The sequence below is a fragment of the Pituophis catenifer genome, unplaced genomic scaffold, assembly GCF_029215685.1.
Source record: "Pituophis catenifer annectens isolate HBS135680 unplaced genomic scaffold, rPitCat1.0.hap2 SCAF_2, whole genome shotgun sequence".
NCBI lineage: Eukaryota > Metazoa > Chordata > Lepidosauria > Squamata > Colubridae > Pituophis > Pituophis catenifer.
Window position 1 is genome coordinate 270610518 of NW_027256882.1, and position 19725 is coordinate 270630242.

Below are 19725 nucleotides of genomic sequence, written 5' to 3' on the forward strand. Positions count from 1 at the left end.
AGGTATGAACATGGACTTAACATTTGAAAATTGTTGCTTAAAATATTTTTATAATGCCCATCACATAGACTTCCTCCAACATATTATTAATGTTCAGCTTGTAATCTTAAAATAATGTAACCAATAGTTATGAGTAATGCAGTAATTCCATTATGGGTTGACAACCGCTGATAGAAATGCAAGGATTTGAATTAAATCATGTTGTTGCATTTTTTAAATCATTTTGAATGTGGGCAATTAAGACTAAACTCTTTTTTCAATATTCCCCTGAAATGGTAGAGACAAATCTCCTTTATAAATAACTACTTCTTCTCCTTGTGCCATATCCATCATCGGATGTTGGCGATCATATTGGCAATCCTATTTTTATCAACAACCGCACAAAAAAGTGCTGTTGAGTTTTGTCCAAATCAGTCCCTTAGATTTTGAAGCCATGATGTTTTTCTGCTGCCTGGAAGTCATTTACCTTTCCCTGGAGGATTAAGTGAAGTATGCCGTATTTTTCCAGGTGTCGCATAACATGTCCAAAATATTCTAATTTTCACTTTTTTATGGTTTTGAGGATTTCCTTTGGCATAAATAAATAACACAGGCACCGAAAGAAGGAAATGTTTATGGATTAGAGGGGGGTCCCTGAAACTTGAATAGAGAGAGATGTGAAATCTGCAGGAAGTATTTTAAAGAATAAGGAGGATGACTTTAACAGAAATGTGCAAGAACTGTTACCAAGGCAAAGGATACAATACAATTAGGCTTGCAAGGTTCTATTATTATAGCCAATCTCCACAAAAAGCTATTTTAGCCTTCCCGTAGGGTTGATTTCTTGGTCTGATCTACCTAATGTTCAATCTTGTAAATCCAGTTGTGTTGTAGACCCTCCCTTTCTTATACTTCAGTGATACTGAATATTCTTGTATTTTACTAGTTGATTTAATGGGATGCGGTGGCTCAGTGGCTAAAATGCTGAGCTTGTCGATTGAAAGGTCAGCAGTTCAGCGGTTCGAATCTCTAGTGCCACGTAACGGGGTGAGCTCCTGTTACTTGTCCCAGCTTCTGCCAACCTAGCAGTTCAAAAGCACGTAAAAAATGCAAGTAAAAAAATAGGGACCCCCTTTTGGTGGGAAGGTAGCAGCGTTCCGTGTGCCTTTGGTGTTTAGTCATGCCGGCCACATGACCACGGAGACATGACCATCTTCAGACAGCGCTGGCTCTTCAGCTTTGAAACGGAGATGAGCACCGCTCCCTAGAGTTGGGAATGACTAGCACATATGTGCAAGGAGAACCTTTACCTTTACCTTACTGTTGATTTAAGTAACATTTCACTTCCCCTTTGCCAACTCTTTCATATTTCTGACAAGCTTATGTCTCTTTCTCTCTACATGTACAGAATTAATTTTCCTCTATTGCTTTAACACCAAGCAAACCAATTGTTTCTCTGTTCTAATTCTGCTGGGTTTCACTAGCAGGTTTTTAGCTTTTTAAAGAGGGTTTATATTGCACTCAACAGAAAGACTGCTTTGTATAAATATATTTCTTGAACAATGTAGCAAAAAGCTGCAAGTAGTAAAGGTATTTTGCTTATAAGGCACTGGAGAAGATATTGTGGGAAAGTTTATTTTTAGCCAAGTTCCTGTCGAGGCAACTGAGCCAGATGACAGAATATGACAATCTGGTAAAAAGAACAGAATTCCACATAAATTATTCTTTATGAAGTCTCAGTCATACAGAAAGACTAAGAAGAATGGCTGGATGCTACCAGAACAGCTGTTCTGTCTTCACTGTCAATGTGAGTGAAGGTAAGAAGTATATTTTAACATGAAGGATCTTTCATCCCATCATCCTAAAAGGTTGCAGCTGTTTTTGGTCTTGCTTTGCCTAAAGAATAACTAGTGGAACTCTAACTCATTCATTTGGTGACATCCAGTCAAAAAGAATGTGCGAAGTTTCCAAAAGATGCCCTAATTAATTCATCAGCCATGAGCCAAACTTCAAAAGAAATAGTCATTTATTCGGAGCAACATTTCGGCAATATTCGGATGCAGTTAGAACTAATCCCACGTAGATTTACGTTCCCCTATGACCCTGTCTCTCCCCTCCTCCCTGGCCATGTCATAAATCACGTTCTCCAATTAACCACTTTGGCTGGCTGTGAAATCCAACACCCTCCTACTGATTGCAGTAAGAAAGCATCTATGGAATGTAGCTTCAGTTAGGGAACATCAGAGCATCAGGGCATGTCTAGAGTGGTTCTTAATGGTCTCTGAGCTTGCTTGTTTTCTTGCAGATGTTTCATTATCCAGGCTAGGTATCATCATCAGTTCTAGTCATGATGTTACCTAGTTTGGATAATGAAACGTCTGCAAGAAAACAAGCAAGCTCAGAGACCACCAAGGACTCCTACAAATATTCTCCTTCATTGGTATCATCTCTAGGGTAATTGAAGTAGGTGGTATAAAATTGAAATAAGATATTATGCATATATAAATAAAGTACAGGGCTTTTCCTTCTGCTGGAAATATATGTAATGGGGGCTCACACTTAATATTTGTATGAGTATAATTAAATAAGTACTTTAAAAAGTGCAACTAGTAGTAATGGGAGAATAGGAAGGGCTGCGGCTGCATGAGATGGAGAATGGAAGATTCACTATTTTGTTTGGAAGTTTTCTGTCTCTCTCATGTTCTCTCTCTCTCTCTCTCTCTCTCTCTCTCTCTCTCTCTCTCTCTCTCTCTCTCTCTCTCTCTCTCTCTCTCTCACACACACACACACACACACACACACACACACACACCAGTGGTAGGTTTCTACCGGTTCGCCCTGATTTGGGCAAACCTGTAGCGGCGGTGGTGGGAGGCTCTGCCCTTCTGCCCAGATGTCATCACGGATACTCTGTGCATTCTGTGCGTTCACAGTTCCAAATCGGTAGTGAAGGTAAGTGAAACCCACTACTGACACAGAGAGGGGGTGGGGGAGCAAACAAGAAAGAGAATGGATCATAATTCATATATTTTAAACAATGATTTGTTGAATAAACTAACATTAGCTGAGTTCATACAAGAAGCTAAACCAGAAGATGGACAGCTCTGGTCAAAAATTATGTTACATTGTTTCTCAACATTTTGAATTGGGAAATTAAAAATCTGTGCAGATCTGTTTTTAATTTTAAATATAATAGTTTTTACAGTTTTAATTTCAGCTATGATTTTGTGTTGCTTAAGATTCCTGAGAATACTACAGATGGCTATGGAACAAAGAAATGGATTATACAACAAATCCATCTCAAGTTCTCACCCAAGGCATGAGAGACCAGGCCTAAATGATAATATTTTGGCCTCATTGTGAGAAGACCTAACTCTCTTGAAAAGTCTATTGTATAATGCTGGGAAAAGAAGGGGGGGAAATGTTGACCATCAGCAAAATGGATGGACTTAATTTCAGTGCCAAACGAGTTCACTCCATAGAACTAGGTTGGGGACAGATCAGTCTGAAGAAAATCTGTCTATCTGGTTGCTAATGGCTTATGTGTGGGATCATGTGAACTTTATTACTATTTTAGCCATAATAGTTCTTCCCTTTCCCTTTATGGCAACATGGATAAGTTTTAAATAAGCATTATGTTTAATAAATGCTGTTCAGTAGGCTGGAAGAAGAACTCTTCATAAAATAATTGCAAATAAAGCAAAATATCGGTATGTACATGCTTTAATTTCCTGAATTACAAAGAATCTTTATGACTCAGTTTATATTTAGTATATATTGATTGGTATACAGTAAAATTTGTTCTATTTATTTATTTTTGTACAGAATATACTATATATACTACTTGGCTATTTCACTCTCCTGTTTTTCCCTTAAGGAAATAGAATATTTATAGGAAGTTCGCATGATCTCACACATAGGCCAGAGGCCAGGCCTCCTACATATCCTGTCGCATAAACTTCAATTCTCAGAGGAAGATCTGAATCAAGAGCCTGGTTGCCTGAACTTTGTCTAACTGGAAATAAACGTCTCTTCGGTCAGAAGCTCTAAGGAAGCAATTGCTCTTATGATCACGAAGCCATTAAGGCATGCTTCCCTGGTTTCTGCAACCAGGTCCATTTTGCATCCAGGGGTTAGTAATATATAAATACATGTTTCCCACAAAATGCAGCTTGGGGACACTTTGACCTCTTATTGTTTATGTTCCCATATAGGTTCTAGTCTACTTCTATGATTTTCAGAATTCACATAAGACAAACCCTGTGCATTCCATTTGGTGTTGTTGGAAAGGGACGTCTGGGAATTTTTGTGTACTTAAACCATCCAGAAATATGAATTTTTTGCAATTTTCATAAAGTAAATAGCCAAAAGTGGGAAGTTCTAGTGTATTACAGTAACATCTGAAATGCCCAGACTTCTCACCCTTTTAAATGCTCTGAAATTCAACCAATTATTATTTTCTTTAAAAAAAAACTTTCCTCTGTTATCTATTTATGATTTAAGATAAATTAGTAATTGGAATTTCATGTGAAATTTCTTGTGGAATTGGCATCTCTATCTGGTTGCTGAATTCACATAGGCCCTAGCTTTGCACACTCTAAGCAACAAGTAATCTAACTAAAGTTATATTGTTGTGCAAATGAACCAGTTAGGTGGTTAAGTATGTTTCAAGGCCAACTTTCTGTTCTTTTCAAGATCCAGACTAAAGTCCCCTCAACTCTGAACTGTTATTTTCCTGTTACTTTTATTGATACTTATCTGGAATTTGTCTTGTGATAACATCTGGGCAAACATCATCCTTCCTATCCCATGTATAGAAACTAAATAAGAAAGCAATAAATCCATCACATCTGATTATATCTCATTACAACACAGTTAAGTGCACAACAAGGATGGATTCCTAAATGAGGAATGTTCTTAATTAATCAAACTAATTAAGAATATTCATCATATGAGAAGGTGCTTGAAGACAAAGCTCTAAATATGCATTCCATTTGCTGCGTCTCTATTTATTTCCTCTTTACTTTTAGTTTTTTTTTTTAAAAAATCTTGTTTTGCTTCCTGTGGGTTTGAATTGTAAATGTGAGATATATTAACTTTCTGCCAACTGGTAACCTCTGTTCATTTTAGGATACCAGTTGGAGAAATGTTGAAATATACACTTTTAATTCAGACACACAGTCATGCATGCATATATCTACACACATACAAATTCATACATACTATGAATTCTTAAAAAATGATAGTATGGAACTTTGAATGTTGGACACTAGAGGGAAGCAAAAGGAACCAAATAATACTATTAAAGGAAAAGAAGACTTTAATTTGACTTATTAAACGCAGAATGGAACCTCAGTGGAACACTGGACATATTGAAAGATATTTGTGAACAGCGGACTCAGAAGTTAATTTTAAGAGTGTCTGCCATTGTAGATAAACTATATTTAAAATATGTTATGGAAGAGAAATAGATTTTATCCGATAAGCAGTGGTGGAATTCAATTTTTTTTACTACCAGTTCTGTGGGCGTGATTTGGTTGGCGTGGTGTGGCTTGGTGGGCGTGATTTGGTGGGCGTGGCAGGGGAAGGATACTCAAAATCTCCATTCCTACCCTACTCCAGGGGAAGGATACTGCAAAATCTCCATTCCCAACCCACTCTGGGGCCACCAGAGGTGGTATTTGCCGGTTCTCCGAACTACTCAAAATTTCCGCTACCGGTTCTCCAGAATCTGTCAGAATCTGCTGAATAGCACCCTTGCCGATAAGACTGCAACTGATCTAAACGTGGATTTAAAAATGACAGGCTATAAGAATGATATAGAAAAAAAAATGCTACATTGGACACACAAAAGGACATACACACTTTTGGTTCAAGGTCTAGCCACCTGGAAAAAAAAGATGGCGGGAGGAGAACAGATATTTTCAAACATTATTTCTGTTTGTTTATATTTCAATATGTTATACACATCACCCCCACCAATTTACTCATCATCTTACCTCCTCATTGGGAGACAGGAAGGGATAGCCGACTTTACAAGTGATGTTCTGCCCGGTATCACAGCTGTCTTTTGGTATTTTCTGGATATAAAATGATAAGAAACCAATTATTTAAAAATAGTAATAATAGGAAAAAAAATCAATATGCCAAAACATATTTGCACATTAATCCCATCCTTTCTGGACTATATAGTCCCAAACTTTGTGAACCAGAATTGGTGAAGAATAATTAATCTCTCTGTGCAGCTTCATGTCTGAGCAAGAACTGAAATTCCTTTAGGGCAGTGTTTCTCAACCTTGGTAGCTTGAAGATGGGTGGACTTCAACTCCCAGAATGCCCCAGCCAGAAGCGTTGGGGGATTCTGGGAGTTGAAGTCCAACCATCTTCAAGCTTCCAAGGTTGAGAAACACTGCTTTAGGGTCTAGTCAACTGGACCATCTACTAATCCACATTCCTCCATACCCCTTGCTCTGTCCTTCTGAAAACTCACCATTTCTAAAAACACTAAGGAGAGCTTCCTTATTGGAAGAGTAACAGCTGGGGATGATTTTAATTAGGACTCAGGAAAAGTTTGAAGTTCTCTCTCCATCTGCCATGGCCCTGATATGGATTTAATCCTCATGTTCCTTATTCTTAAATAGAAATACAAATATTCACACATTTAAGATGCAGGTCTTGATTAATACTTAATCACTATAAGGCATTTTGATGCAATTGTAAAGGCAATAAAATCATCCATGAGATTCAGTGCAGTCTTATACACCAGAGAGGCACATTTTCCCTTGAAAAGTGTGCAGAAAGTGACAAAAAAGTGGGAGAGAAAACTAAATTGTATTAATGAAATACAGTTAACAGGATAGCTTCTCTATGTACTGCATTCTATAATTTCCCTCTTCATAACATTAAACTATGAGAAGCAATGTGGATTCAAATCCAAGGCTTTCTGGCAACCGGTTATACAATTGCTTCATATATCTGCTCAAAACTAAGTGTCACTGGATTAAATAGGGTCCTAGGACTGTGGCTTCAATCAATTATTTTTTTTAATCAACATTTTCCTCTCATGATAATGGTTACAAATCTTTGAAATCTCCACAGGATTGTTTGCAAAGGAACAATCAGTGGTGGGTTGCCCCCGGTTCGCAGCGGTTCTATAGAACCGGTAGAAAAACCGGCGGGAGGCCCCGCCCACTGACCCTGATGTCATGAAAATGCTTCTGCGCATGCGCAGAAGACTGCACAGCCCTCTTGCGAACCGGTAGTAAAGGTAAGTAGAACCCACCCCTGGGAACAATATATTATCATTTTAGTATTCTAATAAATATTCCTCATAGAATGTTTTTTTCTATGAAAAAAAAAAAAAAGAGAATGGCTCCCATATGGCTTCTGGGACTTCATGAGAAAATATGTGGTATAACTATATAATAAATAAACATCAGCGTAAACCTGTAATGTAGGAAAATCAATTATGGGCATCACAGGAACTAATCCTAATTTCTTTAAAGCGATCCTAAGCAAATAAGTTTGCATTACTTTTCTCCCCTCCCAACGAGATGATAATTTAAAAATATCTACCTCAATTCCAGAAAAAATAATATTTGGAGAATGTTGTACATAGACTCTTGTATTGTAAGCACTATCTTTTTTATTTCTGACCAACATTTGGACCCAGAATTTCAAATTATTCAGTTTAACGATGAATGGAGATAAACTGAAAATGTAAAAAAAGATAAAGATAGCATATCATAAACAAGTGTAGCACAGCTCTTTTTTACATCTTAAACTATATTTTTTATTAAATCAGCAGCATATAATAAAGTGGGGAAAACCCCCCCAAAAATTAGGTGGACATTTTTTGACAGTTGCAAAGTCTCATACAATTGGAGCCTTAAAATGGATTGGTATAAGATTGATTACTGTTAGAAATGGGATACATTGTATTACTTAATCATTCTAGAGTTAAAAAAAGCCTGACATTACTGCTGCTGTTATAATATGAAGGAAGAATCCAATATTAACACAGATTTGGACTATTGCTAAAAACAACAGCCTAATATTTCAACTTTCTCCCAAGTAATGTTTAGTAACTGTGATGTGACATCACATACTATGATTTCCCCTTTTTCTACAAACACTCAACCATAAATGGAGTAGGGAAATTTGCAGTGCAATGGTGAAGCTTCTTGGATGAGAAGCAAAACATTTTCTTCTTCTTCCTCGTCTTCCTCCAGGAAAAAAAGAAAAAAGCACCTTGAGACAACTATGACCTGGATGACTGAAAATCTCCACAGACAGTTGGATCCTATGTAACTTCTCAAGATTATGCGTAGTTAACCCATATCTTGCAGATCACATGTGTAACTCTCAGCTGTTCTTTGTGATTACACAGTCTTTAGGGCTACTGCTGCCCAGTCCTTGTCACAACCCAGATGATCAATGAGCACCTAAGTATGAAAACTCCTATCCTATTCATTCTGGCTGAATTTATCTTTTCCCAAACATAAATCATGTTTATTTATTTAATCACATTCAATGTTGCCCATCTGGATTCTGGATGACATACATAGTAATAATCAAGAATATACAAAGACCACTAAAAACAACTGACTTACAATAAAATTAAAAACAATATTAAAAAACAATAAAAAACACATTCATTTGTCAGAAAAAAATTGTTGTAAACACTGGAAAACTTTTATTATGTGAATACTGTTGCAAGTAACAGGGAAATGAATTTTGTACATATTTCTGATATTTACATTTTTATTTTAAACAAGTTGCTTTCCCACATTGTGAGAGACACAGATTTTGGCATGCATCTGCAATCCATTAGTGGCCGAAAATATGAAAATTATGAATGGAATGATGGGATGGGAGGAAACATAACTTCCTTAATGTCACAACGTTCCTAATTACATCCACAGAAGTACCGTTGGAGAGAAGAGAATTTTTATCTTTTCCCAAGAAAGCCTAATGTAACTGAGATAACCAGAAGGAATTCTTTAACATTGCCCCACCAATGACCCCATGTTTAGATCCATGAAATTGTTATCTAAAGCAATTCCATATTTCGAAAAATGCAGTGTTCCTGCTACAGAAGTCTGTCTTTCTCAATGATAGCATGGGGAACTCTTAATTTTGCATGCATGCTCACGAACATATGGAGATCTTTCAATATGGTTATGCCGATGTTCAGCTTTCACTCTATCTTCTGACTGAAAATGTGCACCCCTCTTCCAAATAGGAATATGGTCCCCTTCAGCAGCCAATGAATAATTCTTGACAGTTTAGGAGCTGCAAATAATGGTAAGGGAAGACCAAAAGTCCAAGTGACAGAATAACAGAGTTGGAAGAGATCTTGGAGGTCTTCTAGTCCAACCTCCTGCTCAGGCAGGAAACCCTACACCATTTCAGACAAATAGTCCAAACTCTTCTTAAAAACTTCCAGTATTGGACCATTCATAATTTCTGAAGGCAAGTCATTCCGCTGATGAATTGTTCTAACTATCAGGAAATTTCTCTTAGTTCTAGGTTGCTTCTCTCCTTGATTAGTTTCCATCCATTGCTTCTTGTTCTACCCTCAGGTGCATTGAAGAATAGTTTGACTCCCTCTTTTTTGTGGCAACCCCTGAGATATTGGAACACTGCTATCATGGCTCCCCTAGTCCTTCTTTTCATTAAACTAGACATACCCAATTCCAGCAACCGTTCTTCATATGCTTTTCTCTGTGGCAACCCCTTAGATGTTGGAACACTGCGATCATGTCACTCATAGTCCTTTTCATTAAACTAGACATACTCAATTCCTGTAACCGTTCTTTATGTTTTAGCCTCCAGTCCCCTAATGACCTTGCAAATGTATATAGCTTGCATGGTCTGTGTCATCCCAACTGTTTCCCTCTCTGTCTCTTCCCCTCTCCCCTCTCCCCCCCTCCCTTTTATTTTGGAGGCTCAAAGTGCTCATGTGACTTATCAGCCCAATGATACAAGGGGAAAAGTAAGGGGTTGCTATTTTGGGCAACCATCAAGCATTTTCCATAATGTCTACTTTAGGCTATTTTAGAGTTTCAATAATTTTTATGCATTAATCAGGACAATGATCTACCTTTGTTTTTATTTCTATTTTGATTATATTTAACTCTTTAAATCATAAGTTAAACAGAACATTCAATTCAGTGGTGAAATGTAAAATTTGTTACTACTGGTTCTGTGGGCGTGGCTTGGTGGGGGGTGTAATGTGACTGGGTGGGCATGGCCAACTTTTTTTTTTTTTTTTTACTTTTAAAAGCATTTTTTCTACAACCTTAAGAGGTTGCAGAAAAAATGCTTTTAGAAGCCTCTGACGATCAGGCAACCCAGCTGGGATCGCCAGAGGCTTTTAAACGCATTTTTTCTACAACCTCTTCGGCCAAAGAGGTTGTAGAAAAAATGTGTTTAAAAGTGAAAAAAAAAGCCTCTGATGATTGCGCGGCTCAGCTGGGCATGGGGGAGGGGCAGGGATTTTTGCTACTGGTTCTCTGAACCACCCACTGCCATCGCTACCAGATCGGGCAATCTGGTCTGAACCGGAAGCATTTCACCCCTGATTCAATTAGAAAATAGAGAGAAACAGAGATAGAGATAGAATTTGTGTTTCATTTGACTTACTTGTTTCCTCCAATGGTTGCGTTAGCAGTCAGCTGTAGATCAGTGATACATTTGTTCTTGTTTCCACAATCTTTTGTGAAATGGATCTGCAAGGAATTCTTGATCAGCAGTGAAAAGACTACACATTATTCAAACCCATCTCCCTTTCCCCCCTGGTTATTGTCCTGAATTGTGGAACTCTTGCCTGCTTAGTTTTTGATAGTGTCATCAAATTCCTAATATGGATTTGCAGAACAGTTGTGCTCCAAGATTTCCATCAGATATCTGATAGCAAGCCCAAGCTATGTATACATGCATGCATGCATGGCCATAACCCCATCAACAGTAGGCTGAGGAAGAATATGGCTGAAATATCTTCTCCTACCACAGAAAGGCATTGGTTATGTTAAAGAATGGAGAAAACAAATAGAAATTTATTATGGAATAGGCACATGGCCATATTCAGTCAAGCATGTTTTATTTTACCAAGACAGGACCCAACATGACAGTGCCATTTATTTCTTTATTTTGGGAAAATTTAAGTGACCTCTCTAGTTTATCCTTATGTTTGAATGTTGCATTTCTGCTACAGCCCTTCTCATTTTTTGAATAAGTTGGCGTGAAGAGAGGACTGAAATCAGTGGGGGTAGATGGAGTGAGTCAACTCATATGTAGAGGATCAAATGTCATCCTTAATATAGTATATAACTCTATAGTGTAACACAAAAGTTAAATTTTTCACATTGTAGTGACTCACATATTCAGCTACTGAATTGGGTAGCTCACTGTCAAGGATTGGTCCACTCTCGGGGTCAGAAAAATTAAACTCCAGCAAAACCTTTATAGGATCACGAAAGTCAGGCTTGCCCTGGAAAAAAATCCGAAGCAAATCAGGTATTAGAATGTTCTCTTTCTTCAGGAACATTGTTTGTATTAGAAACTGACAATCTGAATCTCTACATTTAATAAGGCTCCATTCTAAGCAGGATTCTCCTTATTTTTCATATAAATAGAGGGTGCTATATGAAGGAAGGGGACCCCCATCTAGTCTATAATTTAAAACTGCATAAATATACAGCTGCAAAAAGAAAAGAAAGAAAAAGAAATATATTTTTACAACAATGAAATCTATCGCACACTGAAAATTATCTAGCAAGTATGGGATATGTCCCTGATAGTTGCATGTGTTGCTAGGCAGTCTTGGTTGTCGTATACAATAGACTTTAAAGATCTAGTTCCTGAAAACTGGCACAGAAAAAAGTTTTCCATTTTGGCCTGAGCCAAGGATGTCTAGAAAGCATGATGAATGATTACCTGCTGCTAACTCCTCCAAATGTAAAAAATTACATTCAATAGCTAAAAAAGGCTATTTAAAATCTATTGAAAAGTAAAATTCCCATCTGAGGAGCTGCTTCACCATCCTTGGTGGTAGAAGGTCAATTATCAGATTACTTTGCTATGGACACTGGGAAGTCAGAGACATTGAGGGCAAGCAATATCAAAAGCAAAAAGTGGTCATAGCATGGATTAATGTTGATTTTAATGCAGATATCTGGATTCCATAATAGAAGGACCCTCTGAATGGTAGAGATCTACTTTCTGGATGGAAGAAAATAAGCCAACTGTCAGCATTCTGATGCTGCCATAAAAAGGAGGAGAGGAGGCTTGACTTTTCACCTGCTTATTTTCTCTGTAGATAATATCCCCTAGGAGATGGGATGGGGGAGGGGACATTCCTGTGGGCTGAGGTCAGAAGCTGGGGAGACTGACTTGGAAGATGGCCAATGAGGAGATGAGAATTGGGGAACGGAAAGGGAAGGGTTTGGAGGTCAGAGGGTTAGTATCGGCTACGACGAAGTCGGGGCGAGATCTGTCGTACTCAATAAATGGAATATTTCAGCAAAGATTAATTGTTTGGGAGTGCAATTTATTTGAGATGACATCGAAACCTGACACTAACTAATATAATTTTCCTATTAAGAGGTTAGCACCAGTGGTGGGTTTCTACCAGTTTGCTCTGGATCCTGTGATCCGGTAGTAGCGGCGGCGGGAGGCTCCGCCCACCCGCCTGGATGTCATAATGGATGTTCTGTGCATGCGCAGAAGCACCACACGCATGCATACTCCCGTTGCGAACCAGTAGTGAAGGTAAGTGGAGTCCACCACTGGTTAGCACCCAACAAGATTACTTTTTTTCTTGCAAGTTACAAACTTCACTAAAAATTCATGCTTTCAAGCCTTATCATTCATGCCCATCATTAGCTAATAACCATTTAAAAAGAATGATGATGATGATGATGATGAAGAAGATATTGAGAACAGTGACAGCAGAAGGAATTGTTTAGATCAGGGCTGTCCAATTGCTAGCCCGTGTGCCAGATGGTCACACGCTGACCATGCCTATGTCCAGTTTAGCGAAGGGGGCGAGTTTGACATCCCGGATTTAGATCTTAGAGCTTGATAAAAATTAAAATATTTCCTTTCCAGGTTTTTATTTATAACTAATGAGATATTGCTGTGTCTTGTAAACCTGTAAACCACAAACAGTTATGCATACACAAAATCACATATGTTAATTTTCTGTGTTGGCAATGGTCTTTCAATAAATACAGGTCTATTCAATTATTCTTTAATTGCATCTGTTTCAAGGAGGAAGTTATTTGCAGTAGGAAATGGGTGAAAAAACTGTGTCGGGGTAAAGATAGATTCCTTTGAATCAAATTCAAAGTCTTTGGGACATCCTGTATATGTTGCTTACTTGGCAAAATATGGAAGGGCTCATGATCTTTTCCAGGGTTATTGGGAATGCTACCTATTCCTTAGTGATTTTGATGGGGGATGTTTTTTTTTTTTACAAGACTAGCCATGTTTAGTTAAGTGCTGCCACCCTTACAGGTATGTAGGTATGTTGGAAGTAAACAATATAGAGGACATGGCTAGACACAAATCATCCATTTGCCAGAAACTTGTCCCCCACAATCCAGACCCTCAATTGGTGGTCTACCATCTCAACATGTGACATACTGCATTTCCAAAGTTCTGAGCTTCAGCCATCCACCATATTTAATTTTCTTTAAATGCACACGGAAAATGGAAAAATAATGCATATGGAAAATGGAAAAGGAAAATCAGATGGGGAAGAGATTCAGATGATTATATATATTTAAACTGTATATATTTAACGTATTTTCTCCATGCAAATATCAGTATGCCACCAATCATCCTGAACAGTCTGTGATAATGGAAATATATATACAATAATTTACATTTTGAATTTAATAGTAGGTGGGAAAACAGTGAGTTACAGGGCTATTGTTCCCCATGAGATCAACATTAGCTTCCTATAGTAGACCAATACAATAGAAACAAGCTAGGATCCAATTTGGGTCAGTCACTGGGACCAGAGGTTTTGTCTTCCGAGCTTTTGGACTCATGCTGGAGCCCATCTTAAAGGAACTTTTCTCTAGTCCTATTTAAAATTGTTTAATAATGAGATAAAGGCAATTATAGCAATAGACAAAGGAGACAGCCATTTTATCTGATTTACTTGCCAACATGTAGAAGTTGTGCTTAATGCATTCTGACCCTCTAACTGTGATGTTTTTTTGAATCCTCCGTTCATTTGTTTCTGCAAAAAGTGTTCGAGACACCTTTCTTTGTGAATCAAGTGTAAGCCAGTACTGTATATCTAGGAACAAAAATAGGAGCAATTAATTTCATATGTAAAATGTTTCTAAAGTAGCCTTGCATGAAAGCTGCTCATCTGTTTCCGTCCATTTTTTCCGTCCATCATTTTTAAAGACTGTATTAATACAATGCGAGGGTATCAAATATAGTATGTGTAGCTTAGAGTTGTGTTGTTGGAATTCTGTAAATTGGACTTTGGGGTTGAAGACCTTTGCATTAATTGCTCATGTAGCTTCCTAGTGCCTGATCCAGGACATGTTTCAATTCTTTCAAGGTCCTCCATCTAAGTCCTAACCAGTCCTGATACTGCTTAGCTTCCAAATCCATACAAGTCAAGGCTGCTATCTGCTGAGGCAGACCCAAGGGGTGGGGTGCTGGGGGTTCGCTAGCTAAGATTCTGTGCAGTTCTGAGAACCCCCAAATCCCACTCCTGGCTGCCCCGCCCACCCCACCCCGCCCCTCCCAGGAGCCCCACGTGGCTCATTTTGGATGCAGGTAAGTGCAGGGGTGCAGAGGCTCGGGAAGGGCAAAAAATGGGCCTTACAGAAGTTAGGGAAGAACTTCCAGAGGGCCTCCAGAACCCAGGAAGGACAAACCGCTCCCCCCACCCCATGGTGCAGGAGGCTGACTAGTCCACGCCCACCATGGCCACACCCACCCAGCAACCGGGCAGAGAACCCCTGGTTAAAATTTTTGAAGCCCACCCCTGGGCAGACCAATTCAGTGAAATTAAAGGCAATGGGCCAAAAATTTAACAAAGGATATACATTTCTTATCCTACTATTTGTGCAAAAAAAAAAAAATATTCTTTGTCCATAGACAGAATGTGTATCTAATTGTGAGACAATAGGAGGCTGCTCACATACAATGAAACAATTATTTATTGTCCTCTTAAATAGAATTTAGTCTCTATTTCATTCTCAGTTCTAGAACAAACCTTTGGGGGTCATCATTGGGTTTTTTTCCCTAGTATTCTATATTCTGTATAGAATAAATAGCTACAATTATCCCTTGAACCCTGAATGCTGCAGTTAAGGCCCAGGGGATTTGAAAAGGGAAGCTTGAATCATTAATGAATCTTTTGTTTCTTTAGGTCATTTGAACAAGTTATTTATTTGTTCCTTTCCTGCCTTATTATTAAAGTTCTAAGTAATTTATTGTTTATTGTTTATTGGTTTGATTTATATGCCACCCTTCTCCAGAGACTCAGGGTGGTTTACAATGCATTAAGCAATAGCCTTCATACTTTTGTATATACCTGCTTAATAGGGCTTTTGGGCCCCCCTAAGCGGTGTTCTTTTTTATACAAAGTCAGCTTATTGCCCCCACAATCCGGGTCCTCATTTTACCTACCTCGAAAGGATGGAAGGCTGAATCAACCTTGAGCCTGGTGAGATTTGAACTTGCAGTAATTGCAGGCAGCTGGTGCTATTTAACAGCACTTTACTCTGCTGCGCCACCAAGGCTCTGGTGATCTCTCAATCCCTACTTCAGCTTCTAGCTAGTATGAAATACAGTAATTATAAAAACCATTTAAAAACATCAGTTCTATTTTATGCAACAAAGTGATGCCCAAAGTGGTAGCCTAAAATTTAAATCTTTCTGCAGACTACCAAAGAACTGTTCAGAAGTAAGTGTTTTTGATTGCAGCTGTGATTTGAACAATAAATACAGGAGCATCCTCAGGAGAGGGGTCAAAACAGTCAAGATAGCATTTTTTAAAGGCGTGTTATAACAGTTATATGCATGACACACATAAAAAGAAAAGGCATGGAGTTTAGTGGTCACCATCTTGATATTTGACACCTCCTCCTCCTAGCAGATTCCTGGTAGAAAACATGTATGCAGAGTTCAGAAATCTGGATTTCCACCTACCTGTTTCATTAATTGTGAGGTCTTTTGACTTTAATCTGACTTCAAAACAAATTGTGGAGTTAATATACACCTTCTGTTTTTGCATGTCACTGCTTAGCTTCTGAATATCAATTTTGTTGGGCATGAATTTCATGGAAGCATTTACTTGGGCAACATCTCGAGACCTAAAACCATTCAAGAAAACAATTAAGGAATATTACAGAATGTTAAGCATGTTGCAACATTTGTAATATTTAGCGCCCTGTGTGCTTGCTCTGAGCTGCATATAAGAATTAGCTGAGAGTATGCTAAGGTAAAACTAAGCTGGAAATTGCCTCAGTAACTTTTTAACATTTTCATGAATATAAGAGAGGTCCTATGCTTGTGTAAAGCCCAAAACATTTTAAATATTAGATAGTCCTAATGAACTTGATTTCCTCTCTCTACTTTATATTCCAATGTTTCTAAAAAGGAGTCTATTTTTGTGTCTACAGTGTGACATATCTACAGTGTGACATATCACTAGGATTTTAGAGTCCTAGTGGACAACCATTGAAATATGAGCTAGCAGTGTGCAGCAGCTGCCAAAAAAGCCAACACAGTTCTAGGCTGCATAAACAGAGGGATAGAATCAAGATCACGTGGTGTTAATACCACTTTATAATGCCTTGGTAAGGCCACACTTATAATATTGTATTCAGTTTTGGTTGCCACGATGTAAAAAAGATGTGGAGACTCTAGAAAGAGTGCAGAGAAGAGCAACAAAGATGATTAGGGGACTGGAGACTAAAACATATGAAGAACGGTTGCAGGAACTGGGTATGTCTAGCTTAATGAAAAGAAGGACTAGGGGTGACATGATAGCAATGTTCCAATATCTCAGGGATTGCCACAAAGAAGAGGGAGTCAAACTATTCTCCAAAGCACCTGAGGATAGAACAAGAAGCAATGGGTGGAAACTAATCAAGGAGAAAAGCAACTTAGAACTAAGGAGAAATTTCCTGACAGTTAGAACAATTCATCAGTGGAACAACTTGCTTCCAGAAGTTGTGAATGCTCCAACACTGCAAGTTTTTAAGAAGATGTTGGATAACCATTTGTCTGAAGTGGTGTAGGGTTTCCTGCTTAAGCAGAGGGTTGGACTAGAAGACCTCCAAGGTCCCTTCCAACTCTGTTATTCTATTCTATTCTATTCTATTCTATTTTTTTGCTCAAGATGCCAGCCTGCCACCCAATCATGTTATTCTCCTAGATTCTGCATGGCAGTTTTCAAGAGTCATCCTTAATTCAATTACTCAACATTTCATGCAAAACACAATCAGCTGTTTTAAATAATACCAATTTTCCAACCATGCCAGTAACTCCAATCCTTCCTTATGAATTGATATTACTCCCTCAGTTATATTCACATATGACAACAAATTTAATTGGGGAATACAACTGATATATTATTGATAACAAGGTTGAACTTCAAGCTTAAATTTGAATACACCTACCAGAAGAGGGCTGCTCCTCCCAAGCCTCCAATAGTAACATCTGTAAGTCCATCTCCATTTAAGTCCATTTCACCATGTATTGACTGTCCAAAAAATTTCATCTTTTCTCCATCTCCACCGGAAGCAATACGCTTTGAAGAAGCATAGTTTTATTACATCCAACCATAAAATATACTTAAGCATATTACAAATAGATAATTTGTGATTCCAGATCTTTATAACTCTCCCAAATCCCTAAGGTTGCAGAAAATATGTAATGTTGAATAATCATTGACATTTATGTAGGAATGATGTCCTACCTAAATCCCAGAAAGGTACCTGGATGATGCTTCTTCATGGGATTTACAAAGGAGGGTGGGGAGTGCTTTAAATTCTTCTTGAATGCCAAAAATTGATGAAAGATTGTGAAGAGCAAGAAGTAATATAAAGTTGGGTTGATTGGGAATGAAGCATTTGTTTGATATTTCTGATAATTCCTAATGGACTGAAGCAGGACTGAAAAGTGATAATTTGTGGATTGTGCATAGATAAAAAAGCTATGGGAAAAAGAGCTTTTTATTTGTGATTTTAAAAAAGGGTGAAAATTAATATATTAGCATATACTCAGGTTGATAAAGGATGGAAGTCACTTTTTATTATTGTCTTTATTTCTTTTTCTTTTTTTCTTCTACTTTTTCCCCACTTTTCCCATACTTTCTGAAATTTTTTTTCTTTTTTTCTTGTTTAGTTTGTATTAGTTTTTACTAAAACTTTCAATAAAATTATTTGTTAAAAATCCCTGCAGGATGCCCGTCAACTTTGGACCTTGATTAATTTATACATTACTTATAAAATAAGCATATTTACTTGCACAGAGCAACTATATTGTATTTTATACTACTTTTTCTTTTCTGCAAAATGGAAAACTTTCCAGAGGCTAAGAATTCCATAATTAAACTACTCTTGGTTTTGGAATGAAGCTCAGTTAATAGAATAGAGTAGAGTAGAGTAGAGTAGAGTAGATAGAGTAGAGTAGAGTAGAGTAGAGCAGAGCAGAGCAGAGCAGAGCAGAGCAGGATAGGATAGGATAGGATAGGATAGGATAGGATAGGATAGGATAGGATAGGATAGAATAGAATAGAATAGAATAGAATAGAATAGAATAGAATAGAATAGAATAGAATCTGTAAGGGGTATGCATAAGCGCACCAATGTGCCTACCATCCTTGTCCTATTTGTATTTGTCCCCTTTTTATTTGTATCCATTTCATGTATTCATAATCATGTTGATACATTTCATGTATTCATAATTATGTTTATACTTTTATCTGTAATCTTATATATGCTTGACAAAAATAAATTAATAAATAAATAATTTTTTTTAAAAAAAAGAATAACAGAATTGAAAGCTTGGATGTCTTCTAGTCCAGTGGTCCCCAACCCCCGGTCCGCGGACCAGTGCCGGGCCGTGAAGTACCTGGCACCGGGCCGCGCAGCGGCCGGGGGACAGGAACGCTTCAGCACAAAGGCTCCTGGGCCGTGCGCAATGGGCCTGCGCAAAGGCTCAGGCTCCTGGGCCGTGCGCAATGGGCCTGCGCAAAGGCTCAGGCTCCTGGGCCGTGCGCAATGGGCCTGCGCAAAGGCTCCTGGGCCGTGGCCCCACCCCTGCACGCGCTCAGCGGGCCGCAGCCCCACCCCTGCGCGCGCTCAGTGGGCCGCGGCGATAAAAAGGTTGGGGACCACTGTTCTAGTCCACCCTCCTGCTTAGGCCATTTCAAACAAATGAAGCAGTTGAGTCTGAGCCATACCTGGGCATATTCTTTCTTTATACTCTTCCCATTTCCATGATAAACATACACAGCCCCTCGATGATCATCTTCTAGAGGGGCACCTATGACAATATCATTAAAACCATCAAGATTGAGATCCTTTATGGGAGCAATTGATGTCCCAAAACGAGCTCCGCACGGCTCATTTTTGTTGTGGTTTATGCAATCCTTCTCTTTGTGTACCAAACAGCAACTCTGCTTTACAGGCTCAAGTGTCATCTGATATTCAAAGGTTTTCTATTAAGGAAGAAATAATGATCAAAAGATCGTTCTGA

General features: G+C 38.3%; 1 protein-coding gene across 1 annotated transcript in view; it reads right to left on the bottom strand.

The window, feature by feature from the left end:
* Window positions 1-19725, bottom strand: part of ITGA1 (integrin subunit alpha 1) — an 89790-nt gene that overhangs the window by 15515 nt on the left and 54550 nt on the right. The window contains exons 14-21 of the mRNA XM_070935898.1: window positions 19430-19687; window positions 17643-17773; window positions 16168-16331; window positions 14157-14293; window positions 11363-11473; window positions 10627-10712; window positions 7555-7690; window positions 5979-6059 (exon numbers count right to left, since the gene is read on the bottom strand). Coding sequence (XP_070791999.1) covers window positions 5979-6059; window positions 7555-7690; window positions 10627-10712; window positions 11363-11473; window positions 14157-14293; window positions 16168-16331; window positions 17643-17773; window positions 19430-19687 — 1104 coding nt within the window. The remainder of the gene's footprint in view (window positions 1-5978; window positions 6060-7554; window positions 7691-10626; window positions 10713-11362; window positions 11474-14156; window positions 14294-16167; window positions 16332-17642; window positions 17774-19429; window positions 19688-19725) is intronic.